This window comes from Hibiscus syriacus, unplaced genomic scaffold (genome assembly GCF_006381635.1).
Source record: "Hibiscus syriacus cultivar Baekdansim isolate YM2019G1 unplaced genomic scaffold, ASM638163v2 tig00116951_pilon, whole genome shotgun sequence".
In the NCBI taxonomy this organism is placed as follows: Eukaryota; Viridiplantae; Streptophyta; class Magnoliopsida; order Malvales; family Malvaceae; genus Hibiscus; species Hibiscus syriacus.
In genome coordinates this window covers 2,872,121-2,897,320 of record NW_024063482.1, presented here as the reverse complement: position 1 = coordinate 2,897,320, position 25,200 = coordinate 2,872,121, and the positions used below count along the sequence as shown (strand labels likewise).

The 25,200-nt window shown below is 32.9% G+C and overlaps 2 protein-coding genes and 2 long non-coding RNA genes across 5 annotated transcripts; 1 reads left to right on the top strand and 3 right to left on the bottom strand.

The window, feature by feature from the left end:
* Positions 1-1,653: 1,653 nt before the first annotated feature.
* Positions 1,654-8,718, bottom strand: LOC120188682. Of its 2 annotated transcripts, XR_005522433.1 has the most exons (6): positions 8,598-8,718; positions 7,926-8,470; positions 7,745-7,831; positions 7,586-7,642; positions 7,249-7,487; positions 1,654-1,783 (listed from the first exon to the last, which is right to left on the bottom strand). It is a non-coding gene; the product is annotated as an uncharacterized LOC120188682 (long non-coding RNA). The 2 variants fall into 2 exon arrangements; XR_005522432.1 differs by having other exon boundaries at positions 7,745-8,470.
* Positions 8,719-15,716: 6,998 nt separating this feature from the next.
* Positions 15,717-20,373, top strand: LOC120188992 (dnaJ protein ERDJ3B-like). Its single transcript, XM_039192346.1, has 7 exons — positions 15,717-15,776; positions 18,888-19,004; positions 19,162-19,248; positions 19,660-19,719; positions 19,863-19,940; positions 20,039-20,110; positions 20,200-20,373. Exons 1-7 carry the CDS (start codon positions 15,717-15,719, stop codon positions 20,356-20,358), a joined length of 633 nt encoding a protein of 210 aa, XP_039048277.1. The 3' UTR covers positions 20,359-20,373.
* A 943-nt stretch (positions 20,374-21,316) lies between these two features.
* On the bottom strand, positions 21,317-21,635 carry LOC120188869. The gene is made up of 2 exons (XR_005522450.1): positions 21,489-21,635; positions 21,317-21,439 (listed from the first exon to the last, which is right to left on the bottom strand). It is a non-coding gene; the product is annotated as an uncharacterized LOC120188869 (long non-coding RNA).
* A 1,705-nt stretch (positions 21,636-23,340) lies between these two features.
* On the bottom strand, positions 23,341-24,681 carry LOC120188991. Its single transcript, XM_039192345.1, is given in 4 exon segments — positions 23,341-23,952; positions 23,954-24,063; positions 24,095-24,386; positions 24,487-24,681. Coding segments are annotated over 4 exon segments (1,080 nt in total). The 5' UTR covers positions 24,553-24,681.
* Positions 24,682-25,200: the final 519 nt, after the last annotated feature.

The window sequence follows — 25,200 nt, the reverse complement described above, 5'->3', positions numbered from 1 at the left end:
GATGAAGACAACCTATGCTTCAGTTCAATGAAGACAAATTTGATTGTACATGTGTCAAAGATTTCATCGGAGATATATTTTTTATCGATGTGTTTCTTGAGATTGTCATTCACGTTAGATATGCTTAGACTACCACTAACATAAATCTTATCATAATCTCTCATTCACTTTGTTATGAGACCAACAACCCATTCGTTTGTGAAGCATGGAATCTGAATTAACTTAATTGTTTAGTCTGTTTAACACATGCAACTTCAACATTGAATCCGATTGTGAAGCATGGAATCTGAGTTAACTTAATTGTTTAATATGTATATATTATATATATATATCTTCAAAAACATTTATGAACAGTGATAAATAACCTATATGAAATCTGAATTAACTTGGTCGTTTCCGACTTTCGCATTCCTACTCTAGCTGGCCTCCATATATTAAAAAAACTAGCCTTAAATCTGAATTGATGCTCACAGCTAAGTTAAAATCGGTTAAAATATTAAAACTTCAATTTCGATGCTCGCAACTTGAGCATTGATTATAGCATTGACTCGTATATATTATTTTTTAATTCTAACATGTTTTTTGGTATGTCATGAATCTTGATATTGAATTGTATTAATCTATAGGATAAATTACACGTTTAGTATTTAAATTATCAATTTTAGTACATAATTTTTTATTTTTTTCAAAATTATACCTAATATTTAATTTTTATTTCACTTTAATACCCACCATCAAAATCATATAAAACGACTGTAGACGCGGCAGACGGCAAACCCGTCCGTTAAATTTTTAAATTTCAAATTTCAAATTTCAAAATCCCAATTTCCAAACACCAAACGTTTTAACACTCTAGATTTTTGCTCATTTCTCAGGTTCACAAAGGTCACTTTATAACCTCCCCTTACATGGGGGCAATTGTTACTACCTGCGAGCCTATGACCTATGTGAACCTATGACTCATGCAAACCTTTAGATATACGGAGCATACTCCGTGAATGACCATCAACAAACACATGTCGATCACCTACGACTCCCACGAACACATCTTGCATATGATTATCAACGATCACGTGTTGATACACGTAGTCTCATTCGATGATAAGCCTATCAAATTATCACTTTTTAAGACGTCCAATCAATATCAATATCAAAACAATTCTCAATCAACACCTATCTAGAACATTATAAATAACCATACAATAAATGTACGTACAAACCTCTCTTGAACCTCTCCACAGAAGAATCAAATCAATACTGTCATAACCACCATCTACACCTTCTATGATTATTGTCTACTTTTCCGGTCAACCCATTCATTCTCTTTACAAGAAAAATGCTTATTTATGCGTAATATTTATAAAAGGTTTGGTAAACGGAGTAAAAGATAAAAGAGAAGTCCCAATTTAAATGCTTTCTTTAAAATGAGCCATCCTCAGCTTGAACGTGTTCCCTCAAATATTCTTTCCTTGGCTATCATTGCCTGCAAATATTTACAAGCAATTAAGTCTGTGAAGGATTTCGTTTCCAGGAAAAAGAAAAACATATTTCCATCAAATGAACAATTAAAAAGAAACCTGTTTTTTCCAATTTGTGAAAACAGTTACAAATGTGAAGAGAATTCCATCTACAGTGGATCCTGTTAACATTCCAAGCCAAAGGCCTTTCCCTCTCAATTTAAAAACAAAAGCACATAAAATCCCTGTTGGAATTCCTGCAAGATAATATGCTCCAGCATTTATATAGGCTCCAATGTGCTGCCACCCAATTCCTATAACAACCCCTGCAATCAAACCAGCTTCAACTGAGAATTCTCATGCAAATATCAGTAAATTTGATTGATTATTTTCTCAATATGGGAACTGACCAGCAAGTACTGCATGGTAACTATCCATGATTATTGAGAGGCACATTAAGGGAACCATTTTGATTACACCATCTATAACTTCCTTATCGTTACTGAAAGCATATCCGAAAACGTATCGGCAACAGAAGATAATTGTGCTCGCAACGACTGATTCCACAACTGTAAGAGACATTACCACCAAAGAAGCTAGTTGAGCGGCCTGTGGATTTCCGGCACCTAACTCGTTCGAAACTCGAGTGCTGGAAATGTTATAGGATGTTAGGAAATCCAAATTGAAACATATATATATATATGTAATTGAATAAACTTGTAATTGAATAGAAATGGCAAAGGTCAAGAAACCTTGCAGCAGCACTAATCCCAAATGGTATGTAGAAATGCAGAGTTGCGGTTGTGAAGCTGCAAATTGCATGATTATCAGACAGTTGATCCAATTTAATGAAAAAGTTAAACTACACCTGATATAACTGAATTTTTCCCATTGACTCATTTATATCATTGAACTTTCAATTTAATGAAAAAGGTAAACTGCACCAAATATCATTGAACCCTCTAAAAATCGACCAAATTTTAAAAGTAATCTACCATTTTTTAGATGCTGAAGGTTTTCTTAGATTTACATGATTTTGAGTGTTTGTTTGAAAAGAAACACTAGTTCGAGAAGACAAACAATATACCTCAAAACTCGCCTCATCGAACGGTTATTGAAAGATATCAAAATATTAATACATCAAAATTCTAAATTGATTTTCATCGATTTTGAGTGGGTTTCATGGAAAAACAATCTTAGGAGAAGAAAGAGGAGTGAAATGCAAACGTTTTTATACCAATCTTGCCACAAATACGATTGGTGATAGACAATGATTGATTTCTGACGATGTCGAAAAGTGTAATACCAAAAAAAATAAAATTTTAAAAGTTTAGTGACAAAATCGATATAACTATAAAATTAAGAGCCTAAAACGACGTCGTTTTGGGTATCTATAGTCATCGTCAAAACGATGCAATTTTGGTGTGGAAGGATACGTCATCAACTATTAGCCACGTCATCATCCCATAATTGATTTAAGGACAAAGTGACATAGTTGAATGTAAAATTCAGTGTTATAATTGACAAAATTAAAATTTTAGTGATATAAACGAGTTAGCAGACAAAATTTAATGGTATATGAGATAATTTACCCTAATGAAAATCATAATCCTTTCGTGTCTGGAATTAATAATAAAATATAATATTTGAGATCATACCATACAGTAATAATTGATGTTTCGAGCTTTGAATTGGGCAAATTTCCTGATAGTAATATAAGAATCTCAAAAGACCACCATTCTAGACTGTTATTCGTCTCCAAACAAAGAACACGATTAGGAAATGAACAAAAAATTAATGACAATTATATATATATATATATATATATATGTATGTATGTATGTATGTGTGTGTGTATTTTCCTGTTAATAAGAAAGCAGGAATAAGTTACCAAAGCATTACAGCAGAAGGAATTCCGAACCGAAATAACTCCTTGATACTGGCAAAAACGTCCTCCGGAACAAGAATACGGGTTTTCTCGCACGACGACGAGTATCTCATGTATATTCCGAGCAATATTACATTGAGCCAATCCACAATTTCCCAAGCCTGATTTAAATACCAAAACCCAACAAATAGGAACATGAAAGCCTAGTGTTACCACTGTGATAAATAACACGGGAAGAATCAAGCTCTGAGCTAGAAAAAATGGAACTTGTGATTGAAGTATGGCATAGGCAAACAATGCTGGTATGAGCCATCTTGCATATCTGCAAGCTTCCATTGCAATTTGAGGATCTTGGCCTATTAGAACTAATAGTTTGTCCATGAAAATCCAAACCAGGCATATCGGGAGACAGATTGGAAGAACGGAGATTGAAAATCCATAAGCTTGCCCACATAGAGTTTCTAAACCGCTTGAAAATCCCTACTGTATAACATGTAATACATAGGTGTCAATTAACCATGGTTCGAATCCTGCACATATACTTGTTGCAGCTATGTTACTCAAAATTATATTCGTATCGTTTATGGTGTCGAGAGGAAGAGAAGTTTACGATGAGGCTAAATCCAGTGATGTTGCAGAAAGAGGTGGCCATTGCAACACCGGAGAGTGCGAGTTCACCGAGGTGCCCCACCATCATCAATGATACGACCTGCAGAAGGTACTGTAACAGTCATTGCTGCGATGGTCACTGCCATGGAGCTCACCTTTTTAACCTCTTTCACAAGGACAGCCCTTGTTATCATCCCCCATATTCTCCCTTCACTCTTTTGCACTTGCTCTTCATCCATTCTCTTCTGATCTCGTGTTATAGTCTCCTAACTTCAAACAGCAAGTGTTTCTAAGTATTGTGGATATGCTCTAGGTTTCCATCTCCTAGCTTCTTCATCTTGGATATAGTTATTTTTAATCGGTTTAGACTCGAATAGTAAATTATTTTCAAGAAAAAAATTGTAATTTCCTTTTTTAAACTTCTGTTTTTGTTTCATGCACGTTTTAAATAGAAGTCCACGGCATATTGAATTGCCATTATTGTATAAAAGACGAATAATAATTATAATATGGCATGCAAATCATGAGATCGGATATTAAATTATCTTGAAAATATTTACGATTTCAAGGAAACAGATGTTCAAAAAAGTGTCCAGTTGAAATTACTGAACCGAAGTTTTAATTCGTGTTATTTTATAATTAAATTAATAGGTTTAGACTCGAATTGCAATTTTGTTTCCTAATCGATTTGTTGCACGTTCTAAATATTACTAAACAGAAGTTTAAAAACGAACCGCGCCTTCTTTTAGTGATGGGATTGCCTCGAGTTCTTTGAAACGTGTCCGGTTGTCTTCTGGTGATGCATCCTGCTCAACACTTCGGTGTCTGACTTTTCCCATTTTGATGTTATTCTAGACAGGATATATGAAAATTTGTATGCTGAGGTGAATTTTAAAAATTTTAAAAATTAACTAATTTATAAAATTTTAAAAGAACGAAAATAAAATTTTAATAAAAATACATTAAAAGATTATAATATATATAGTCATTTTAAATTTTTACTAGATAATTATCTCCATCCACCCTCCTTGAGTTCATCCTTGATTCTGGAGGGAATTATGGATTAACCCTTCCTACCATAATAAAAATGTTATATTGGAATTGTTAGAGCCTGGGAATCCTCGAACAGCTCACTCTTTGAAGCAATTTATTACTCGGAAAAATCTTGATATTATCTTCTTCACGTCAGATCATAATAGAAAAAGTTGATAAGTGAACTAATTATACTTTTTAAAAATTTAAATTTTCATATAATTTATATTTTTTTATTAATAATTTAATTTTATCTTTTAAAATTTATAATAATTTATCTCGTAACATAAAATCTTATATCCTATGTAAGATGTGCTTCGCGATCGCTCATTATTAAACATAAATGCCGTCATAATCTCCGATTAACTTTGTTTATCAAGACCAAATAACACTTTCATTTGTGATGCATGGAATCTGAATTGAGTTGATCGTTTCCGACTTTTGTATTCCTATACTCTAGCAGATCGGTTAAATTATTAAAACTTCAATTTCGGTGTGCGCAACTTGAGCATTGAATATGAATATAGCGTAGACTCGTTCAGCTTATAGTTAAAGTTTTTTTTAATAGATTAAGATAATTATAAGATATTATTTATTATAATTTTTTTTAATTTATTGACAACGTACATACAATTTATAGACATGACTACTTAAACTTAAAATCTTTAGGTGAAAATTTTTGTATGTTTTGATACTGAATTACATTAATGTGTAATATATTGATATACAGTAGAATGTCCCTCACTCCAAAAAGTCACCAATCCCCACTTCAAAATGTTTGATCATTCGGACTGCTACATCTTGCTGAAAATTTTAATTCACTCTTTTAAATTTAAAGATTTTTTCAAGATATGTGAAAAATGAAGAATGAGTCAAAATTTAACGTCGTCTGTTTTTCTTTTAAATTAAGACTTCATAAAATATTCATGTACAAAAATATTTTTAAATTGTATTTTTATAACAATAAAATCATTTTAATAAAAAATCAAAAGACAAAAAGGTTAGAAAGTTTTTAATGTGCCTTTGTTTTAATAAAAAATAATTTTCTTAAAATGTTTTCAAGAAAATTATCAAATGTATGAACCAAGTTACTTCATTGGTTAAAGGGACGGTTGTTATCCTTAAGTATCTTAAGTTCAAGCACCAGTAACTGGAAGGGTGTTTGTACTTTCATCGTTAAATAGTTGAGAATCTTTAGAACATATAATATCTTGATAATGAAACTAAATTAATTAAAAAATTTATCAAACATCATAAAATATTTTATACATGATCATTTAAACACAAAAAGGTAAATTAACTTCTTTTTAAAAAAATCACTTTAAAAATATTATTTTTCAAAGGTTGCTTTTAGTAAAAGTTCATTGTTAAATAGTTGAGACAGTTACAAATATATGTCACTCATATTAATAAAAAAATGTGGGATTTAAACAACTAAATCTCTTTCTAAAATTGAATTCATCTAAATACCTCAATGATTAAATGTAATGTTTTTTTTTCTACAGTTCTTTGTAAATTTTCAAACCCCCTACTATCTTTTGCTCAAACAAGAATATTTAAAAAATAAAAATATTAATAAAAATAATTGTTTTCTCAAAATTCTTTATCCAAACACAATCTTAAAAAATTTATTAAAACAAACGTTATAACTACTATTAAAACACTAGACAACAACAATGGTTTACATCAAAAGATTTAATAATTTAATTATTTATACATCACACGAGTAAAATAATTAGTATTATGTATATATGATTTATGACTTATATTATTATAGTAGATAACCATGACAATTAAATAAAACATACGGATGGTCTAACAACCATCTAGAAATGCAACATGGCATATTTAAATATAATTGTGCATACCGATATAAATGTAACAACCATCTGATGGACTTAATTGGCTAAAACCTGAAATCTAAGGGGCCAAAATGAATAAAATTAGATTTTGATGACTTAATTAGAAGGTTTTAGGAATTTAGGGAATAAATTGAAGTTTATGGTATATTTTATTCTCTCCGCTGGCGAAAGCAAGCCGAGAAGCAGTCGATGATTACGTATCCAGTGTCACTGTTGTTGCATCATCAACATCATGATTTCTCATCTCTTCTTTTTTATTTTCTTCTTCTGCATTTATATAGGCTCCACTGCCACCCAATTCCTCTAACGATCCCCACAATCAAACCACCTTGGGGTGAGTTTATTTTCACGCAAAATATCAGTAAATTTGATTGATTATTTTCTCAAAATGGGAACTAACCACCAAGTACTGCATGGTAGCTATCCATGATTATTGAGAAGCACAGTAAAGGAACCATTTTGATTACACCATCTACAATTTCCTTCTCATTACTGTATGCATATCCGAAAACATAACAGCAACAGAAGATAATTGTGCTTGCAACGACTGATTCCGCGACTGTAAGAGCCATTACTGCAACAGCAGTCAGTTGAACTGCCTGTGGATTTTCGGCTCCTAACTCGTTCGAAACTCGAGTGCTGGAAATATTATAGGATGCTGGGAAATTCAACTTGAAACATATATATAAGCATTAAATAAACTGGTAATTCAATAGAAATGATATCGGTTAAGAAACCTTGCAGCAGCACTAATCCCAAATGGTATATAGAAATGCACAGATGTGGTTGTGAAGCTGCACAATGGATGATTATCAAACTGTTAGATGCAATTTAATGGAATAGGGGAATCCTTTTTGTCTCAAACAAATAACAAAATATAATATTCGAGGTCATACCATACAGAAATAAGTGACGTTTCAAGCTTTGAATTAGGCAAATTTCCTGATAGCAATAAAAGAATCTCAAAAGATCACCATTCTAGACTGTTATTTTGTCTCCAAGCAAAGAACATGATTAGGAAATTAAACAAAGAGTGATATGTACAATCATGTTAATAAGAAAGGAAGACTAAGGTACCAAACCATTACGGTAGAAGGAATCCCGAACCAAGAGAACTCCTTGATGCTGGCGAAAACGTCCTCCGGGACAAGGATACGGGTTTTCTCTCACAATGATGAGTATCTCATGTAAATTCCGAGCAGTATCACATTGAGCCAATAGGACAAGCCAATGGCCAAAGCTTCCCCACAATTCCCCAAGCCCGATTTAAATACCAAAACCCAACAAATAGGAATATGAAAGCCTAGAGTTACCATCGTGATAAATACGACGGGAAGAATAAAGCTCTGAGCACGAAAAAATCGAACTTGTGATTGAAGTATGGAATAGGCAAACAATGCTGGTATGAGCCATGTTGCATATTTGCAAGCTACCATTGCAATTTGAGGATCTTGGCCTATTAGAACTAATAGCTTGTCCATGAAAATCCAAACCAGGCATATCGGGAGAAAGATTGGAAGAACGGAGATTATTGCGCAGTACGTGTAGCTTCCAACCTTTTGATATTCTTGTGCTCCGTAAGCTTGCCCACATAGAATTTCTAAGCCACTTGCATATCCCATCTGCTTAAAATGTAACATGTAGGTATCAATTAACCATGGTTCGAATCCTGCATATATATTTGTTGCAGTTATGTTACTCGAAATAATATTCGTATCATGTAGGATGTCGATAGGAAGAGAAGTGTACGAGGAGGCTAAAGCCGGTGACATTGCAGAGCAACACCGGAGAGCGCGAGTTCACGTAGGTGTCCGGCCATCATCAAAGATACGACCTGCAGAAGGTATTGCAACAGTGCCATTTCTGCAAATGTCACTGCCATGGAGCTTACCCTTGTAACCTCTTCCATAAAGACTGCCCTTGTTATTCCACTCCTTATTCTCCCTTCACTCTTTTGCAGCAGTTCTTCATCCATTCTTTTCTGATCTCTGTGTTCTATAGTCTTCTAATTTCAAGCAGCAGGTGTTTCCAAGTATCGCAGTCTTCTAATTTCAAGCATAAATGAACCCTACATTTGAATTAAGATAAGATAATAATTGCATTACATGTCCTCAAAGTATGATGCTCATTTTAAATTGGTCCCTAAACTTTTAAATGTTCTAATTCATCCCTAAATTATGACTATCATTCTAACTTAGTCCTCAAACTTTTGAACAGATCAATTTCATCCCCAAACTATGACCTTCATTCTAAATTATTCCCCAAATTTTTTAACATTACAATTTCATCCCAAACTATATGTATATATTAATCACATCCCTTGTTTAATAAAATCATGGTTTAAGTTAAACTATGATTGAAACTATAATTATATTTGGATAAATTTGAGGATGAAATTGAAATATTCAAAAGTTTGGGACTAATTTAGAAAATGGATCATAGTTTAGGGATAAAATTAAAATGTTAAAAAGTTAAAGACTAATTTAAAATGAAAGTCATAGTTTGAGGATAAAATTAAAATATTTAAAAGTTTAAGGACTAGTTTGAAATCAAAATTATAGTTTGAGGATATATGACGTAATTACATATAAAAATGTAAACTTTTTTTTTTCAATTTTACCTCTTTTCTACATTTTAAATCGACGTCCATGGTATTCATATAAATAAAATGGTAAAGTATATAACTAGTCACTGAACTTTTCTGATGCTTGTATTTAGGTTCCTCAACTTTTAAAACTTACAATACAATCACCAAACATTTAGTTTGTTTGCAATATAGTCCCCAACGTAACAGTCGTTTCATTTTTGTTAGGGTAAATTATATAAATGATCACTGAACTTTTCAGATGCTTGCACTTAGGTCCCCCTAACTTTTAAAACTTACAACACAATCATCAATTACATTATAAACCTCAAATTCTAAAATACTTCAATTACATACCCAACCCCAAATTCACAGTCCATTCTCAAAATCTGCGATATTAAACTAAACTTGAAGCAGCAATCCTAAACCCTCAAAACATAATGGTTCTAAAAAATTTAACCAACTATAAGTGAACAATAAGTGATTATGTTGGACCTAAAAATTCAATTCAGTTTATGAAATAGATGACTCGAAATTTTTTCGATTTTAGTTTATAAAATTTAAATAAAGTCAAATTGAATTGAATTTTTGAGTTTATGTTTAAATTTAATTATAAATATTTATCATATTATAATATTATTTTATTCTAATTCATTTAAGTTTATAAAATAGTTGACTCGAAATTTTTTTATTTGAGTTTATAAATTTAAATCAAATCGAATTGAATTTTCGAGTTTCTGTTTAAATTTAATTATAAATATTTATAATACTATAATATTATTTGATTATAATTTAAATAGTTTTTTAACCATATACAATACATATATTTCTTCATTTATTTTCATATGTGATATACATATATCATACAGAGTCAAGGGACTTAACTCAAACTTAAAAATTAATCCACTAATTACTAAAAATTTTGAGATATTCGAGTTGTATTTAACAATTTGATTTTAACTTGAAATTTTTTTAAGTCAAGTTTATGAAATTACAACTCAAAGTCAATTTGTATAAATTTTTTTTAATCAATTCAAGTCGAAAAATAATTTTTTTGAATCAAAATGAGTATTGTTCACTTATAGTTAATTAAATCTATCTTTTAAATCCTAAACCCAATATAATCACTTATTGTTATGGACCCAAAATGAACTAAATGTTATTTGATTATGTTGGGTTAATTGGTGGGGAAATATAGTATTTAGGGTTATGTTTTGAGGGTTTAGGGTTACTGCTTCAAGTTCATTTTGTCATGGTAGATTTTGAGAATGAATTATGAATTTAGGGTTGGATGTGTAATTGAATTGTTTTTTTGGAATTTGAGGTTTAGAATATAATTGAAATATTTTGGAATTTAGGGTTTAGAATGTAATTGATGATTGTGTTGCAAGTTTTAAAAGTTGGAGAATCCTAAATGCAAGTGCCTGAAAAGTTTAGTGATCATTTATATAATTTACTTTAACGGCAGTGAAATGGTTGTTATATCGGGGACCATATTGCAAACGAACTAAATGTTTGGTGACTATATTGCATGTTTTAAAAGTTAGGGGACCTAAATGCAAGCATCTAAAATGTTTAGTGACCATTTATATACTTTACCCTAAAGAAAATAGAAGTACATGGTATTGGATGCACATTAAATTACATTAACATATAATACTATGGATAATATTTGTCGGTTTCATCTTTTATTGTATGCGACAATATATGCCTTCAAATTATGATATTAAATTGTATATTTAATTTAATGTCAGATACTGAAAAAAAGAGTAAATTCTATTTTAAAAATAAAAATTATATATTATTTAGAATATGTTTATTTCATAAAAATAGATTTCGAAAAATGATTTTCATAAAATAAATTATATTTTTTGAAAAATAATTTTTAAAAATCATTTTACAGTATTTGGATTATATTGTGTAAATCATTTTCTATTGGTTAATAATTTTTTTAAATTATTTATTATAAATAAATAATAATATAATAAATAATATTATTTATTTGTAAAATTAATAATATTATTTTTAACTATTAAATAATTTATTTAATATTATTAACGTCAATATTATTATTAAAATATTATTTCTAAAATTATATATATATATATATATATATAAATATTAAGACTATTATCTTTTATTAAAATAAAAATATTTTAAATTATATTAATTATTTATTAAAATAATATTACTATATTATTAAAATAATAAATATTATTAATTATATTAATTATTCATTAAAATTAGAATATTTTATAATATTAAAAAGTATAATATTAGAATAAAAATATTATATTATATTTTGATAATTATTATTAAATATATTTTAAATATTTAATAATTTAATAATAATATATTTATGAAACTAATAAATAACATTAATTTTATTAATAATTTAATATATATATATATATATATATATATATATATTATCAAAATAAAAGTATAATATCATATATTATTATAATACAATTGAATATATTATTATAATACTGACAATATAATATTATATTATTTTTTAATAGTATAATATTATATTATTTAAATCATTAATAAATGTATTTAATGATTAATATTTTTTATAAAAGTGATAATAAAATATAATATTAATATTAAATACAAAAAAAAAATTTATTTCGAATATATATGCTTTGAAGTGAAAAGTTTAGAAAATGACTTATAAAAAATCAATCTATAAGTCATTTTTTCAAAAAATACAAAGGAAATTATGTTGATCAGAAAAAAAAATTAAATTGATCAATCTGTTTTCCACTGACCAAAACTGAAAAATAAGAAAAATATTTTTTAAAAAACCAATTACAATGAAACAAACAGAAAATTTATAAATGCTTATAATACTTTGATATTTACTCATGTCTCGCAACTTCTTTATTTTGAATTTTAGTGGATATAGTTATTTTTTTAGTCTTACATAGCTTATTGTTTAATCTAAAATGTTTAAGTGTTTGTTCGTTTAATTAATATGAGTATATAGTATTAACTTATATAAATTTATTTTGTGAAAGATCAGTGACAACCATCAAATAAAAGTTCATGTACAGTAATACTATGTATGGAACAAGTACTAAAAGCTCAAGTGGCTTATGATTTGTTGCTAGTGAAATAATGTTTTCAAAATAGATCAAATCGATTAGATTTTGTTTTACTTTATATTACCTGTTTAATCGTTTATGGTAGTAAATAACGTAAACTAAAATCGCGGCAATAAAATAATGTAAGGAGCATTTATATATGTCATATCCATTGCCACTTCGGATGAGTTCTGCTCCCAACGACAAGTGGAATTGGGATTATCATATGCAACATATAACGAGCCATTTCCCGGCAACCCAATATCTAATGAGTTAGATGGCTCAATGAATCACACATTGGGTCAACAAACAAATATGATAGGGTCGAAATAATCCAACTTGAATAAGTGATCTCTTGACCATTACACATTCAGAATATATAATGTAACTCTTTTAAAATAAATAGAGATTCTATTCAGCCTCTTCTCCTTCCTTCTTTGAAAGATATCTTTTTTTCACTTGGATCAAATCAACCAATGTTTCTCCACTCAAACCAAAAGAGATAAATTATAAATCGTCAGTAAAAATCATCCTATTTTTCAACGTCTAAACCACCTGAATTGTCACCCCACTTGTACTTTATCATTGATATGGTGAGCATGGACCAACCAACAACTAAAAGAATCATTAACGATGCAAAAACCTCAAACATGCAACTTCGCCCGTAAACTCCAAGTCAAAAGAAAATTAGATCGGTGCAAGGAAAGTAAGCTATCCTCGAACCGGATGGAGAGCCAGAAAGGAAATTGGAATGAAGATATTTTTTAGGCAAGAATCAATGAGACGTGAAAAACAGTACAAAACGTAAAATCGATATGCAACCACCGTACTGAATAGAAGATGATAGGGAATGAACAAAAAACACAGTCTAAGAAAGACACCATTTCAGAGGAGAACAAGATGAACACATGAAAATTCAGTCCAATCTAGAAAAGTGAAAGATGGATGTACGCAACCCCAACAAAAGATCAAAGAGATATGAGAAAAGACAAACAATCTCAACAACGCATCAACGAGTCATTGTACAAAGCTCCATAGATAATATAATGATAATTATGGTTAGCATGAGTATATTGTAGATGTATGTAAATAAGATAGTGTAGTAATGTGAATGTTTCATCGGAAGTAAAGGTAGACCCTCTGATCGCCAGGATGTGATCCTCGAAAAAGCAAAATTATTCAGGTAGGCAACACACTCATGACCAAAGCACCATTAGACCCATATCTTAACGCTTAACTAAAAAAATACTAAAAGTCTGATATGTATAAACACGACATATGTAATCATACTGAGATTTAGGAGGCAAGCTGTAATAATAACTAACATTTTACAAATAGGTAGTTCACCAAATTTGTGTAAAAGTTAATTGTCAATCAGCCATAATAAGTCACAGGATATCACATGATGCTTAGTACGGGAAATTTGTTCGGTCCAGGCTTAACTAGAAGCTAGATCATTAGGGGTCAACTAGTTTTTCATGTTAGCCTCGGTAAAGCAGCTCTCAGATGTGCACAAAAGACAGTTATGGTGCCTCTGGAAACTAATGATTTATACCAGACAATTTTATATTTTGATTAACTGTTCTACAGTTTCCTAAGAAGCTGTTGAATCAACAAATTAGGCGATTTGACTAAACTGACACCTTTTAACCGAAATTTTTCCTTTCTAACACCATTTGACCAATATTTTCCGAAGTAGCACCCTTTCGGCTGAGGTGACACAAAGGCGCATCATCGGGGACACGTTTTACCTAGTTTTTGATGTCTCGGATGCCACGCGTGTAAGGCACATCCCCGGGGATGCGCTTTATATGGGATCTGCTGAGTCGGATGCCACGTGGGTAAGGCGCATCCTCAGGGACGCACTTTCACCACTATGCCTCAGAAATAATAGGTACTGACATGAATAGTTCTCCGGGGGACATGAGTGACATAATAGGTCAATGATAACATATTCTCTGACAAAATAATGGAAGGCGCGCCCCCGGGAACGCGCTTTCACCACTTTGGGTACTGACATGAATAATGCCCCCGAGGGACATGAGTGACATAATAAGGTAATGATAACATGACCCCTGAGGGACATGAGTGACATATTAGGGAAATAATAACATATTCTCTGATAAAATAATGTAAGGCACGCCCCCGAGAACGCGCCTTCACATGAATAGTACCCCGGTTATAGACACTATTATATGCAACGTATTATGGACTTTCAAAACAAACTTCAGTTCACAAGCTTTCAAATTCTCAAACTCTAAATTTCTCAAAAAATCTCAATCCTCTATTCTCTGAAAATGAGTTGTCTTTCTGCTGTTGTTTTGTATGATGGAGAAATTAAGGAAGCTGAAGAGGGGGTTGTTTTTGAGTCAGATCATTATATCCCCTTAACCTTGAAGAGAAACATCACTCTTGAGGAGTTAATCACCAAAATTTCGTTAAAGATTCGTGTAGCTGGCCGGAAAAGACTATCTTCACTTCAGTATAGATTTCCTACTAAACTTTTTCCACTCACGTATACATCATTTCAGCTTTCCAACGATGATGATGTTTCTATGATGGTTGATGCTCATATGGGGAGTTCACAATCTCTTATTGAAATGTATGCCACTTTTATTGAGGTTCGTTCTTCTCGTGGTCTCTCATATTCCTCTCACTTTGGCATTGCATATCAAGTTGATAGCCCGACGCAACTGATCTGTAATGATTTCACATCATTAATGGCGGATCTAATGCCAGATGCTATGCCATCAAGTTCAATAGGAAAACATTTATCAGCAACTGCTTATGATCTCAACCCACGTGGCTTCACCAATAATCCATATGGCATCATCTCTTTTACTTCAAGGGGCAGACATTCATCTGCTAATGTTTTCGACTTGCATATGGAAATGCCATCAAGACGACAGTCTATTCATATCTCACATGATACAATGGCCTCAAGTTCAAGGGGAGGGCACGCAAGCAAGCAGGAACTTATTTGACCTCAACATTGGATTATCGGAGGAACCCTCATCTCCACCAGAAGAACCTCTTAGGGAGCCAGGTGCAGATGGTGCTGAAACGGGCTTATTCGTTGAACCTGACTCACCACAGTTTAACGTACATTCTGATGATGATGAGGATGGCGTTCCGATAAATACAACACCAGCCGAACTTCCTGCACATATGTATAGTGCTGATTAAGATGCAATGTACGAGCCTGAATTTTTGGATCTTCCTGATGTTGGCAACTATGGACTTCAGTCATCTGTCAACGACGGTGATTTACATATTGGAATGGAGTTCGCATCGAATGAGGAAGCAATGATGGCAATAAAGAGTTACAATATTTGTAACTCAGTTCAGTCCCAAGTTGATCTATCTACCACGGAGAAATATGTATGCTACTGTGTCCAACATGACAACGGATGTCAATGGATGGCCCGTGTATCACAGAGGAAGAGGAAGAACAACTTAGGGGAACTAATCAGATACAACGATCCTCATACGTGTTGTGCAAGAGGTATAAACCAGGATCACCCCAACTTGGACTCCAACATTATTTGCCAAGCAATCATGCCCATTGTGAAGCAAAGCTTTCATATAGTTGTTGCAGTGTTGATTTCTGCTATACAGTCACAATATGAGTACACTATCTCCTATAAAAAAGCTTGGTTGGCAAAACAGAATGCCATTTGCAAACTCCATGGCGAATGAGATTCCTCTTACAAGGAGCTGCCCAGTTGGTTTCATGTTGTGCAAAGACTCAATCTCGAGACAATTGTTGAGTTCGAAACTCAACATCATTACGTGAATGATCGAATGGTTCGCGATCGTTGCCAATTCTACCGTGTCTTTTGGACTTACCCTCAGTGTATTAATGCAGTCAAGTATTGTAAACCAATTGTCCAAATTGATGGTACTTTCTTGTATGGGAAATACAAGAAAGTTTTATTATTGGTTGTGGTCCAAGATAGAAACCGTAATATTCTTCATGTTGCGTTTGCTTTCGTTCAAGGAGAAGACACTAAGTCCTGGGTTTTTTTCCTTAAAAATTTACGTTTACATGTTGTCACCAGGAAACAAGTATGCATTATTTCAGACTGAGGAGTCGGGATAAAAGCAGAAATGGAGTCTTTGAGTACAATGTATAGACCTCCACATGTTCAATATCGTTATTGTGTCATATTGCTGCAAACTATTATGGAAAATACAAGAAGAACGATGAACGTCAGTTAGTCGTGCGGATGGGTATGTTACTTTTTCCCAATTTTTCTATCATTTTCATATTACTTATTTATACTTCATATTAACTATTACATATTCCTAATGGCTTAGGTTACGAACTCTTACCTTAAAGGTTTGAGTCTATACTACAAGAGTTGTTTGGCAAAAATAAGAAGGGGTGCGAGTACATTATGGACATCAGCAAAGAAATGTGGACAAATGCGTATGACGGGGGGTATCGTTATGGTCATATGACAACCAACTTGGCTGAAGCAATAAATTCAACCTTAAAGGGGCGTGCCATTTACTAGTCACGGCGTTGGTCAAAACGACTTATTTTTGTTTGGGTCAACTCTTTGCAAAGCTCGATGGACAAGCTCTTACTTGGTTGCAAAACGACCATATTTACCACCCAAGACTAGTAGCTAATTTACAGAAAAAAGTGGTTGCATCAAATAGGATGTTGGTTACAAATTTTTCTCGCACCCGTGAATTGTTTCGTGTTAACGAAATGCCACGTCCGCTGCAAGGGATTGAAGCTGACTCTTTCAGAGTTAATCTGCAAGAGAGGTGGTGCGATTGTGGTTTCTTTCAAGCACTCAAATATTCATGCTCTCATGTCCTTGCAGCTTGCTCACATTCACATTTAGACTACAAAAATTATGTTGATCTCGTATACTAACTTTCACAAATATTCAAGGTATATGAATTTGAGTTTCCGCCCATAGGAAACAAAAGAGACCCAGATGAGATTCAAACTTGGCTTACAATTGTACCAGATCCATTGCTATTGAGAGACTCATGTCGTCCAAAATCTACTAGAATACATTGTGATATGGATATTCGGGAGAAGTCAATAGAATAAAAACGATATGGGCATTGTAGAAACATCGGGCACAATAGAAAAAAATGTACAGCTCTGTTATCATCACATAACCGTTAACCCTTATGTAATTAATATTCTATTTAAATGAATGCTTTTGTTTCTAATATTTAAATGTAATTACATTTTCTATAATTTCTCAATGTATGTACACCTAACTAATTTTTTTAAAAAATTTTTATTTAAAATTATTTTATTATATTTATTTACTATAATAATTAATATTATTTATTATAACAAATTAAATATTAATTATTAAATATTAAATATTATAATAATTTCACCTTCTACGTAGAGAAAAATATTAAATTAAACAAATTAAAAGTTATAAAAAAATTTATGTATACGATGACACATTTTCTGATTGGATGATTAAATTTATTAAATTAAATTAAAAGTAAGACTAAATTGATAAAATATGTAAGTATTGAAGATTAAATGTGTAATTATACTAATTTTATTAATTTATGCATCAATATTTTCGTTAAATATTGATAACATATTACTAGATTGATAACATTTAAATAATTAAGTGATAAAATTAATAGATCGAAAATCAAAATAAAAAAATAGATATATAACCATACGTGTAATATTATAATTTCATATATTTTTCCTATAACTACAATAAGATCAAAGTTGGTTTTGATCTATTGTTCCATCCGATTAATGTCGCGTGGAATGAGTAAATATCAAAATCCCTGAAACATATAACACTAAAACCTAAATTCACTCTACCTTTAACACACATTTAAAAAATACATTCGATAATTCTTAAATTATAACCGAAACACTTTACATAATATATTAATAATTTATAATAACAATAAAAATAATATTTTTATTATTAAAAAGAATACTAGTGTGGCATCCGCCTCAGCAGATCCCATATAAAGCGCATCCCGGGGATGCGCCTTACACGCGTGGCATCCCAGACAGCAAAAACTAGGTAAAACGCGTCTCTAGGGATGCGCCTTTGTGCTACCTCAATCGAAAGAATGTTATTTCGGGAAATATTAATCAAAGGGTATTAGAAAGAGAAAATTTCGCCTAAAAGATGTTAGTTTAGTCAAATCGCCAACAAATTATACATCGATTCTCATGAAATTATGATAACAAGCAGAGGGAGCAACTCATTCTTAGAACCTTTATAGGGAAAGAAGATGGGTTGATAGCTGGGTGCTTGCCTCTTTGTTTTCCGTGTCCCCTCTGGTATTTGTCAATATTGCTATCTTGTAAAAAAAAAGTAAAATTGAATTGGATTCCACCAGGTTTGGAGGGAGAAAAATATCTTGAAGCCAGCTCCTGGTAAACGACGGTGTAACTGCAGAAATGAAATCCATCATAGGCAAATTGGTCCAGGGATGTTCCAACAGATGACCGAACAGGTACAGTGGTTTCTGGGTTTTGTTAAAAGCAGTTACTGTAATATCCATGTTTTTCTTTTTCTTTCTTGTTACCTGGGGTCTTCTTTGCTGTCAGAATTGTCATGTCGTATGTCACTATGATTAAGCTTTTATGACCATTCTCCATTTTTTTCCTCAGGTTTGCGAGGAATGCCAAAATGTCAAATATGAACGAGAAGGGTATATAGTCACGGTTGATATTGAGAAAGGAATGCAAGATGGACATACAAGTTTGTAGAATTAGAAGAAAAAAAATTCTTTTGTGATTTTATCAAGGTGCATTCTTGATCTCTTAAAACGTCAGTGATATGCTATCAGAAATAATAATTCAGTACCAGGGTGTTCCTGACTTTTTGGCCTGCTTTATTGTTCAGCGTTACATCAAAATAACAGACAGAGGAATGCACTAAAGTAAATTGTTTCGAGGATTCTTTGTTGTCGTTCGTAAATGGAATGCTTTTCTTTACAGACTTATACATTTGACAATTTTGTTAGCATTTCTTATTGTATAACATCTACAGGATGTTGTAATCTTCATCATCTTGTAGTAGTATTTCTAGTCTATACCAGGAGTAGAACAGTAAGCTAGTGCTTATTGTTGTTGGATTTAAAATAATATTCACTGTGCATTTTACAGGAGGTTGTTTTTTATGATGACGGCGAGCCTATAATAGATGGAGAACCTGGAGATTTGAAGGTTAGTCTTTAAAAACAGTGAATTCAAAAATTTCCGGTCCTGAATAGCCTAGTTATTGTGAAGTCTATCATGCCCACCCTAAAATCCTACCAGAACTTGAAGATTGCCAATTCTTGCTCGCATAACAATCACATTTCCTGCAGTTCCGCATTCGCACAGCACCCCATGACCGATTTAGGAGGGAAGGCAATAAGTTACACACCACTGTCACCATAACACTAGTCTCATTTTGTATTAATATTTGTGTCTATATCTGAATCCGTCTCAACAATCCTTCTTTACCGTTTGGAACTAATTATCGGTCCTCGACCTGCCCCAGGTTCAAGCTCTTGTTGGTTTTGAGAAGGCCATTAAGCACCTTGATGAACATTTAGTGGACATTGGATCTAAGGTAAGCATCAGAACCAACAGCTAAAATGATCCCAAAATTAGAAATAAACTTTAAAATACGAGGTAATGAATTGCATTGCATGTACTCAGGGAATTACTAAGCCGAAGGAGGTGAGAAAGGTCAAAGGAGAAGGGATGCCATTGCATTTCAACAACAAGAAAGGAGACCTGTATGTCACTTTTGAGGTCTTGTTTCCCTCGAAGCTCACGGAGGACCAGAAGGTCGAAATCAAGGCGGTTCTCCGCTAGGAATTGATGGTACGAACATATATATATATATTATTGGGTCCTAATGATGTTCTCATTGTAAGATGATGAGATTACATAGAAACTAGGAATATCTGGAGGGTTTCTAATTTTGCTAGTCTCCTGTTTTTTTTTTTTTTACCTACTATTCCCTCCATGAACAATTTAGGTTGCAATATCTGAATGTCTTTCCTCTGTAACAAGTTTTAAGTGTCCAACAATTTGGAGAGGCTTGTTTAGCATAATATTCCCTTTTGAAGATCGAATTACATTGTTACAAAACTACTTAATTTTATAAATCTTATTAACTTTAGCATATGATTAACAAACAAATAATATTATCATATTTCCCAAAAATGTTTGTGTTCATAATTGTTTTGTAAATTGGATCTATAAAGGAATTAATGGAACAAACAGGCAGAAGAAAATACCATAATATGGCTCATAACTCATAACCATCGTTAGGGTAGAGTCAGAATTAGATTGTTATGTTAAAATTTAGAAAATTAATGCAGAATAGTTGAGTGACCAAAACGAAATAAAAATAGTATTTGAGATACTAAATGTGTAATTTACCCTAAATAAATCTAGCGGGATGTCAGAAGGTGTCATCCGTGGATAAACAAAACCAGAGAAAAGAAAAAAACTAACCAGATAAGAGAGATAAAAGAATTAAAAAAAACTTTGTTAGCTTCTCCCTCAATTTTGATTTTCCCTCACCGTACTCACAAGTAATACTATTTAGCGCCAATGTAGAGATAAGATTAAAAAAAACAACTATTTTATTGTAAAATAAGTATTTTTAATTTTGATGTTCTAAATAATTTTAACAGTATGGGAAACAATGAAGATTTATTTCTATACAAGTAGCGGTAGATATAGCATACAAAAAATTTATCGACAATTGTCACTAAAAAATTGCAAAGAAAATGAAACAGAGATTCTTCTTCTGCCCTTTTGCAATCAACAGCTGAGTGCCTCGTATTTCAATTGAAATGGACGATTGAACCCCACTTGTGACAATAGGTTCCCAACTGCAGCCAGATCCCTGCAAAATACACCTTGGAACACGTTCGTGTTCGAACTAATTGGGGTGCTCCTGTTTTCACTCCCATTCAAACTTGTTGAAGAACCCAGACATGTTTAAGGTTCCGATTTAGAGTTACAATAATGGGTTTGCTTCACTTGAATTGCCGCAGCTTTCTTCCTTTTCTTCTCGGCTGCTTCTTCATCCATGATCGTACACATAACGCTGGAATAACTCTTTTGAAGCAATCTGTAAAGGATTGATTGGTTTAAAAATATGTGCCTTAACCACATTTCACCTTTCACGTGCCGCACATCTCGAACAATTTTAATTGTTCCATCATACATCTTCAATTTGATGGTTCTCACGCCAACGATCTCTAAGGCATGATCATTGCAACTATACACAGATCCTCCTGAGACAGGTTCATAATGATTGAATCATTCTCTTCTTGAGGTCATGTGATATGTTACTCCCGAATCAATGAGCCATATATCTGCAAATCGTTTTCTTCCTTCCACGGTGGTTGACGCTTCACAGCATAGAGCATCTCCATCATCTGAAGTGTTTGCGGTATTGCCTTGTGGATTGGAGTTTTTATTTAGACTCCAACAATCCTTCTTCAAGTGACCCTTCTTTCCACAGCTGTAACACTTTAAATTCTTCTTGCTTCTCGACTTCGATCTACCATGTTTGTGACTGATGCTTTGGCCACGTTCTGTTGATCTCCCTCTCATCGTTGTCATCGTTGTCAACACTTCTGCTTGTTGCAGATTTACTTGTTTGTCTTCCTTATTCTTGCGCCGATTTTCTTCTTGTAGAACAACAATTGCAACGTCATCGAAGACTAGACTGGTGACATTACTGTTTGTCAAGTTGATGATGAGTTGATCATATGAATCCGGTAGACTTTGAAGTAGAAGTTCAGCACGTTCTTGTTCTCCTATTTTACAGCTTAAGGATGTAAGCTGAAAAAAATAAAGTGTTCAGTGTATTTAAGTGCTCCGTCACTGAAGTAGATTCTGGCATATGGAGAGTGTACAATTTTCTCTAAAGGAAAATTTTATTGTGCAGCGATGTGGCCTCGTACAGTTTGGTGAGATGATCCCATATCTCCTTAGTTGTCTTCTTCTCCTCGATACTTGACAATACTTCATCTGCTAATGCTAGATGAAAGTTTGCCATAGCATTTCCGTCCATTTCGATCTATTTGTTGTCGTCTGTGAAATCTACTGGCCTTTCGCTGATAGCTGCTAGACAACCTTCTTTCCTCGGGATGTCCTTCATCTTCAATTTACACAATGAGAAATTTCTCCCATTGCACTTTTCAATATCAAATTTTGTTGTCATTGCTTCGTTTACGGATAGCTCCCACTATTTCACTATCATGAATAATTCTCTGGAACCTTCAAAGAATGGGTAATAACTTCTTACTTTCTTATGTTGGAGGATCCACCTTTTGGTGGCAACCACAAAGACAATAAGCAGATATTACACACTCTAATCTAGCTCGGATACCAATAGTTGCGGAAGACGGCTATCGGATAAAGCAAAAATGCAACTGATAATTTGAGAAAATAAAAATGAAGATAAAGAAGACACAAAATTTACGTGAAAAATCCCTAAATAAAATAGGGTAAAAACCACGGGCAACGGTAGAAGAATTTCACTACGAGAAAAATAGGAATTACAATCTCTCTCGATCTACTAAGGAAAAAACAATGATAATTCTCTCTTGATAAAAAGAAGAAAACAACTCTCAAGAAACTCTCTAAATTCTCTCTAGTATTGGAAGAAAGCTAGAATGCTTTGGGATAATTTTGAAGCTAAATGAGCTAGGGTATTTATAGTTGAATCTTTAAGGACTAATTTATAAATACCCTAAAGTACAATGACTAAAATTGAGCTTTTATCATTGTCAAAAAATCAACAAAAAAACAACCCATTTTTTGGTGCATTTAATTATTTGCACTTTCGATGGAAATGTGCAGCCAATTTGGACTTTGGAATTTCAACAGTTTTAAGTGTTCAAAGTTGTGTAAACAGTCCGGTAAACAACGGATGGTTTCCAAAAGGGAGGCTCTGGTGTCGAGCGCTTCGATGCATGTCGGGTCAAGAGCGAGGGTTTTGTTACAATCAGAGATGGACTCAGTTATGCGACCCGAGGCCTTGTAAGTGTATTCTCGATGCATGTAACACTCGACAAGGAAGCCTTGAGGGGCACGGCGGTGACCGTCTATGATTTTCGAGAAATGGCGGATGGTTTCGGAGTATAGGCCGGCATCCAAGGTGGCCATGGCGGCGGTTCTACGGCGGATGAGGAGCTTGATGTGGGAGAGAAGCTGGGAAATGTTTTCTAATTCGGAGGGAGAAGTGGGGTTCTGTGGAGGCGTTGTGGCGGCGGCAGATATGTCTGATGATGGTTTCATAGCGGATTGGAGGGAGAAGCTATCGTCAGACCAACAAATGCTTTCACAGCAGAATGCGGCGGAAGCCAGGCGCCTCCCCGTTTGGAGGAGAACCATGGCATCCTCCATGAATCCTATATGGTAACATGCTTGGCCTAGCATGCACCAAATACCTCTATTTCCCTTCTTTCTTGTTGTTCTTCCACCACCCGACCATGAGTTTCTTCTTTAAAATCGAAACAGAGAAGCATTTAAAAGATGGGTCGGGACTCGGGACTATATGAGTCCGAGGATGAGTCACTAGAAGGAAGAAGCATGACTCCCTCCCTCGAGAGATGTTGAGACGAGTTATCAGAGGAAACCGAGACAGAGTCGTCGATTGACATTTTCAGACTCGGAATATAATCCTGAAGCATATCAACAACATCCCTAAAATGCCTAAGATACAACAACGATCTGGCTTTGAGTTCAAGAGCAATCTCGAAACTAGGCGAAAGTGCCAAAGCGGCGTCAAGAAGATTGAGAGCTGAAGCAATCTCGTCTTCTCCTTGCGTCGCAACGAGGCGCTTTGCATCTTTAATGTACTTATCTACAAGCTGCATAAAAACCCCATTTCACAACCTTTTTTTAGATATAAAAAATGAAACTTTGGTTTGAAGACATGATCAAAGTTGAAGGCTTTCAAAAGTATTTTACCTTTCTTTTGGTGAGCCACCAGTGTTTCTTCTGATCATTACCGCTCAAACATGGAGAAACAGCCATGGGTTGTGTTTTTTAAAGGCTATTATCCTTGTTGAGGAAGAAACAAAATCAATCAATCATGAACCTTCCTTCTCTTTTTGCTTTCTTGCTCTTAAATCATAGACATTTATATATATAGAAAGAGAGAGAAAGGGAAATGAATTGGGGTGGGGGAATAGAGTATGTGAGGAAAATGGAGGAAAGTGTTGGTTTTAAATGATAAGTTGATACAAAGAGTAGTAAATAAGGGAAGGCTGGGGAGAAAACAAACAACAGCCTTGAGTGAAGAAAAAATAAATAATGGTACTAGTTTGATTATACGGTAATATATGTTTAAAAAAATTAATTATAGACAAGTACACATTTTTTATAAATTGATACAAGAAACTAACCACTTGAGCAATCATAGTTTTATTAAGAATAGAAAATATACATAATTACAATGAAAGTTTATAATCATAATTATAAATTAAATAATTAAGACATTTTTTATAATTATTGATACAAGAAACTAACCACTCAATGACCATTTAAGGAAAAAGTTAAAAATTAAACAAAAACTTGAACAAAAGATAGAAACGAACATATCTGACTACATAGACAAATGAGAGATCAATCTATTGAAAGACTACCGAAAAAACGTAAATCATAGTCGATGGACGTGAGAAA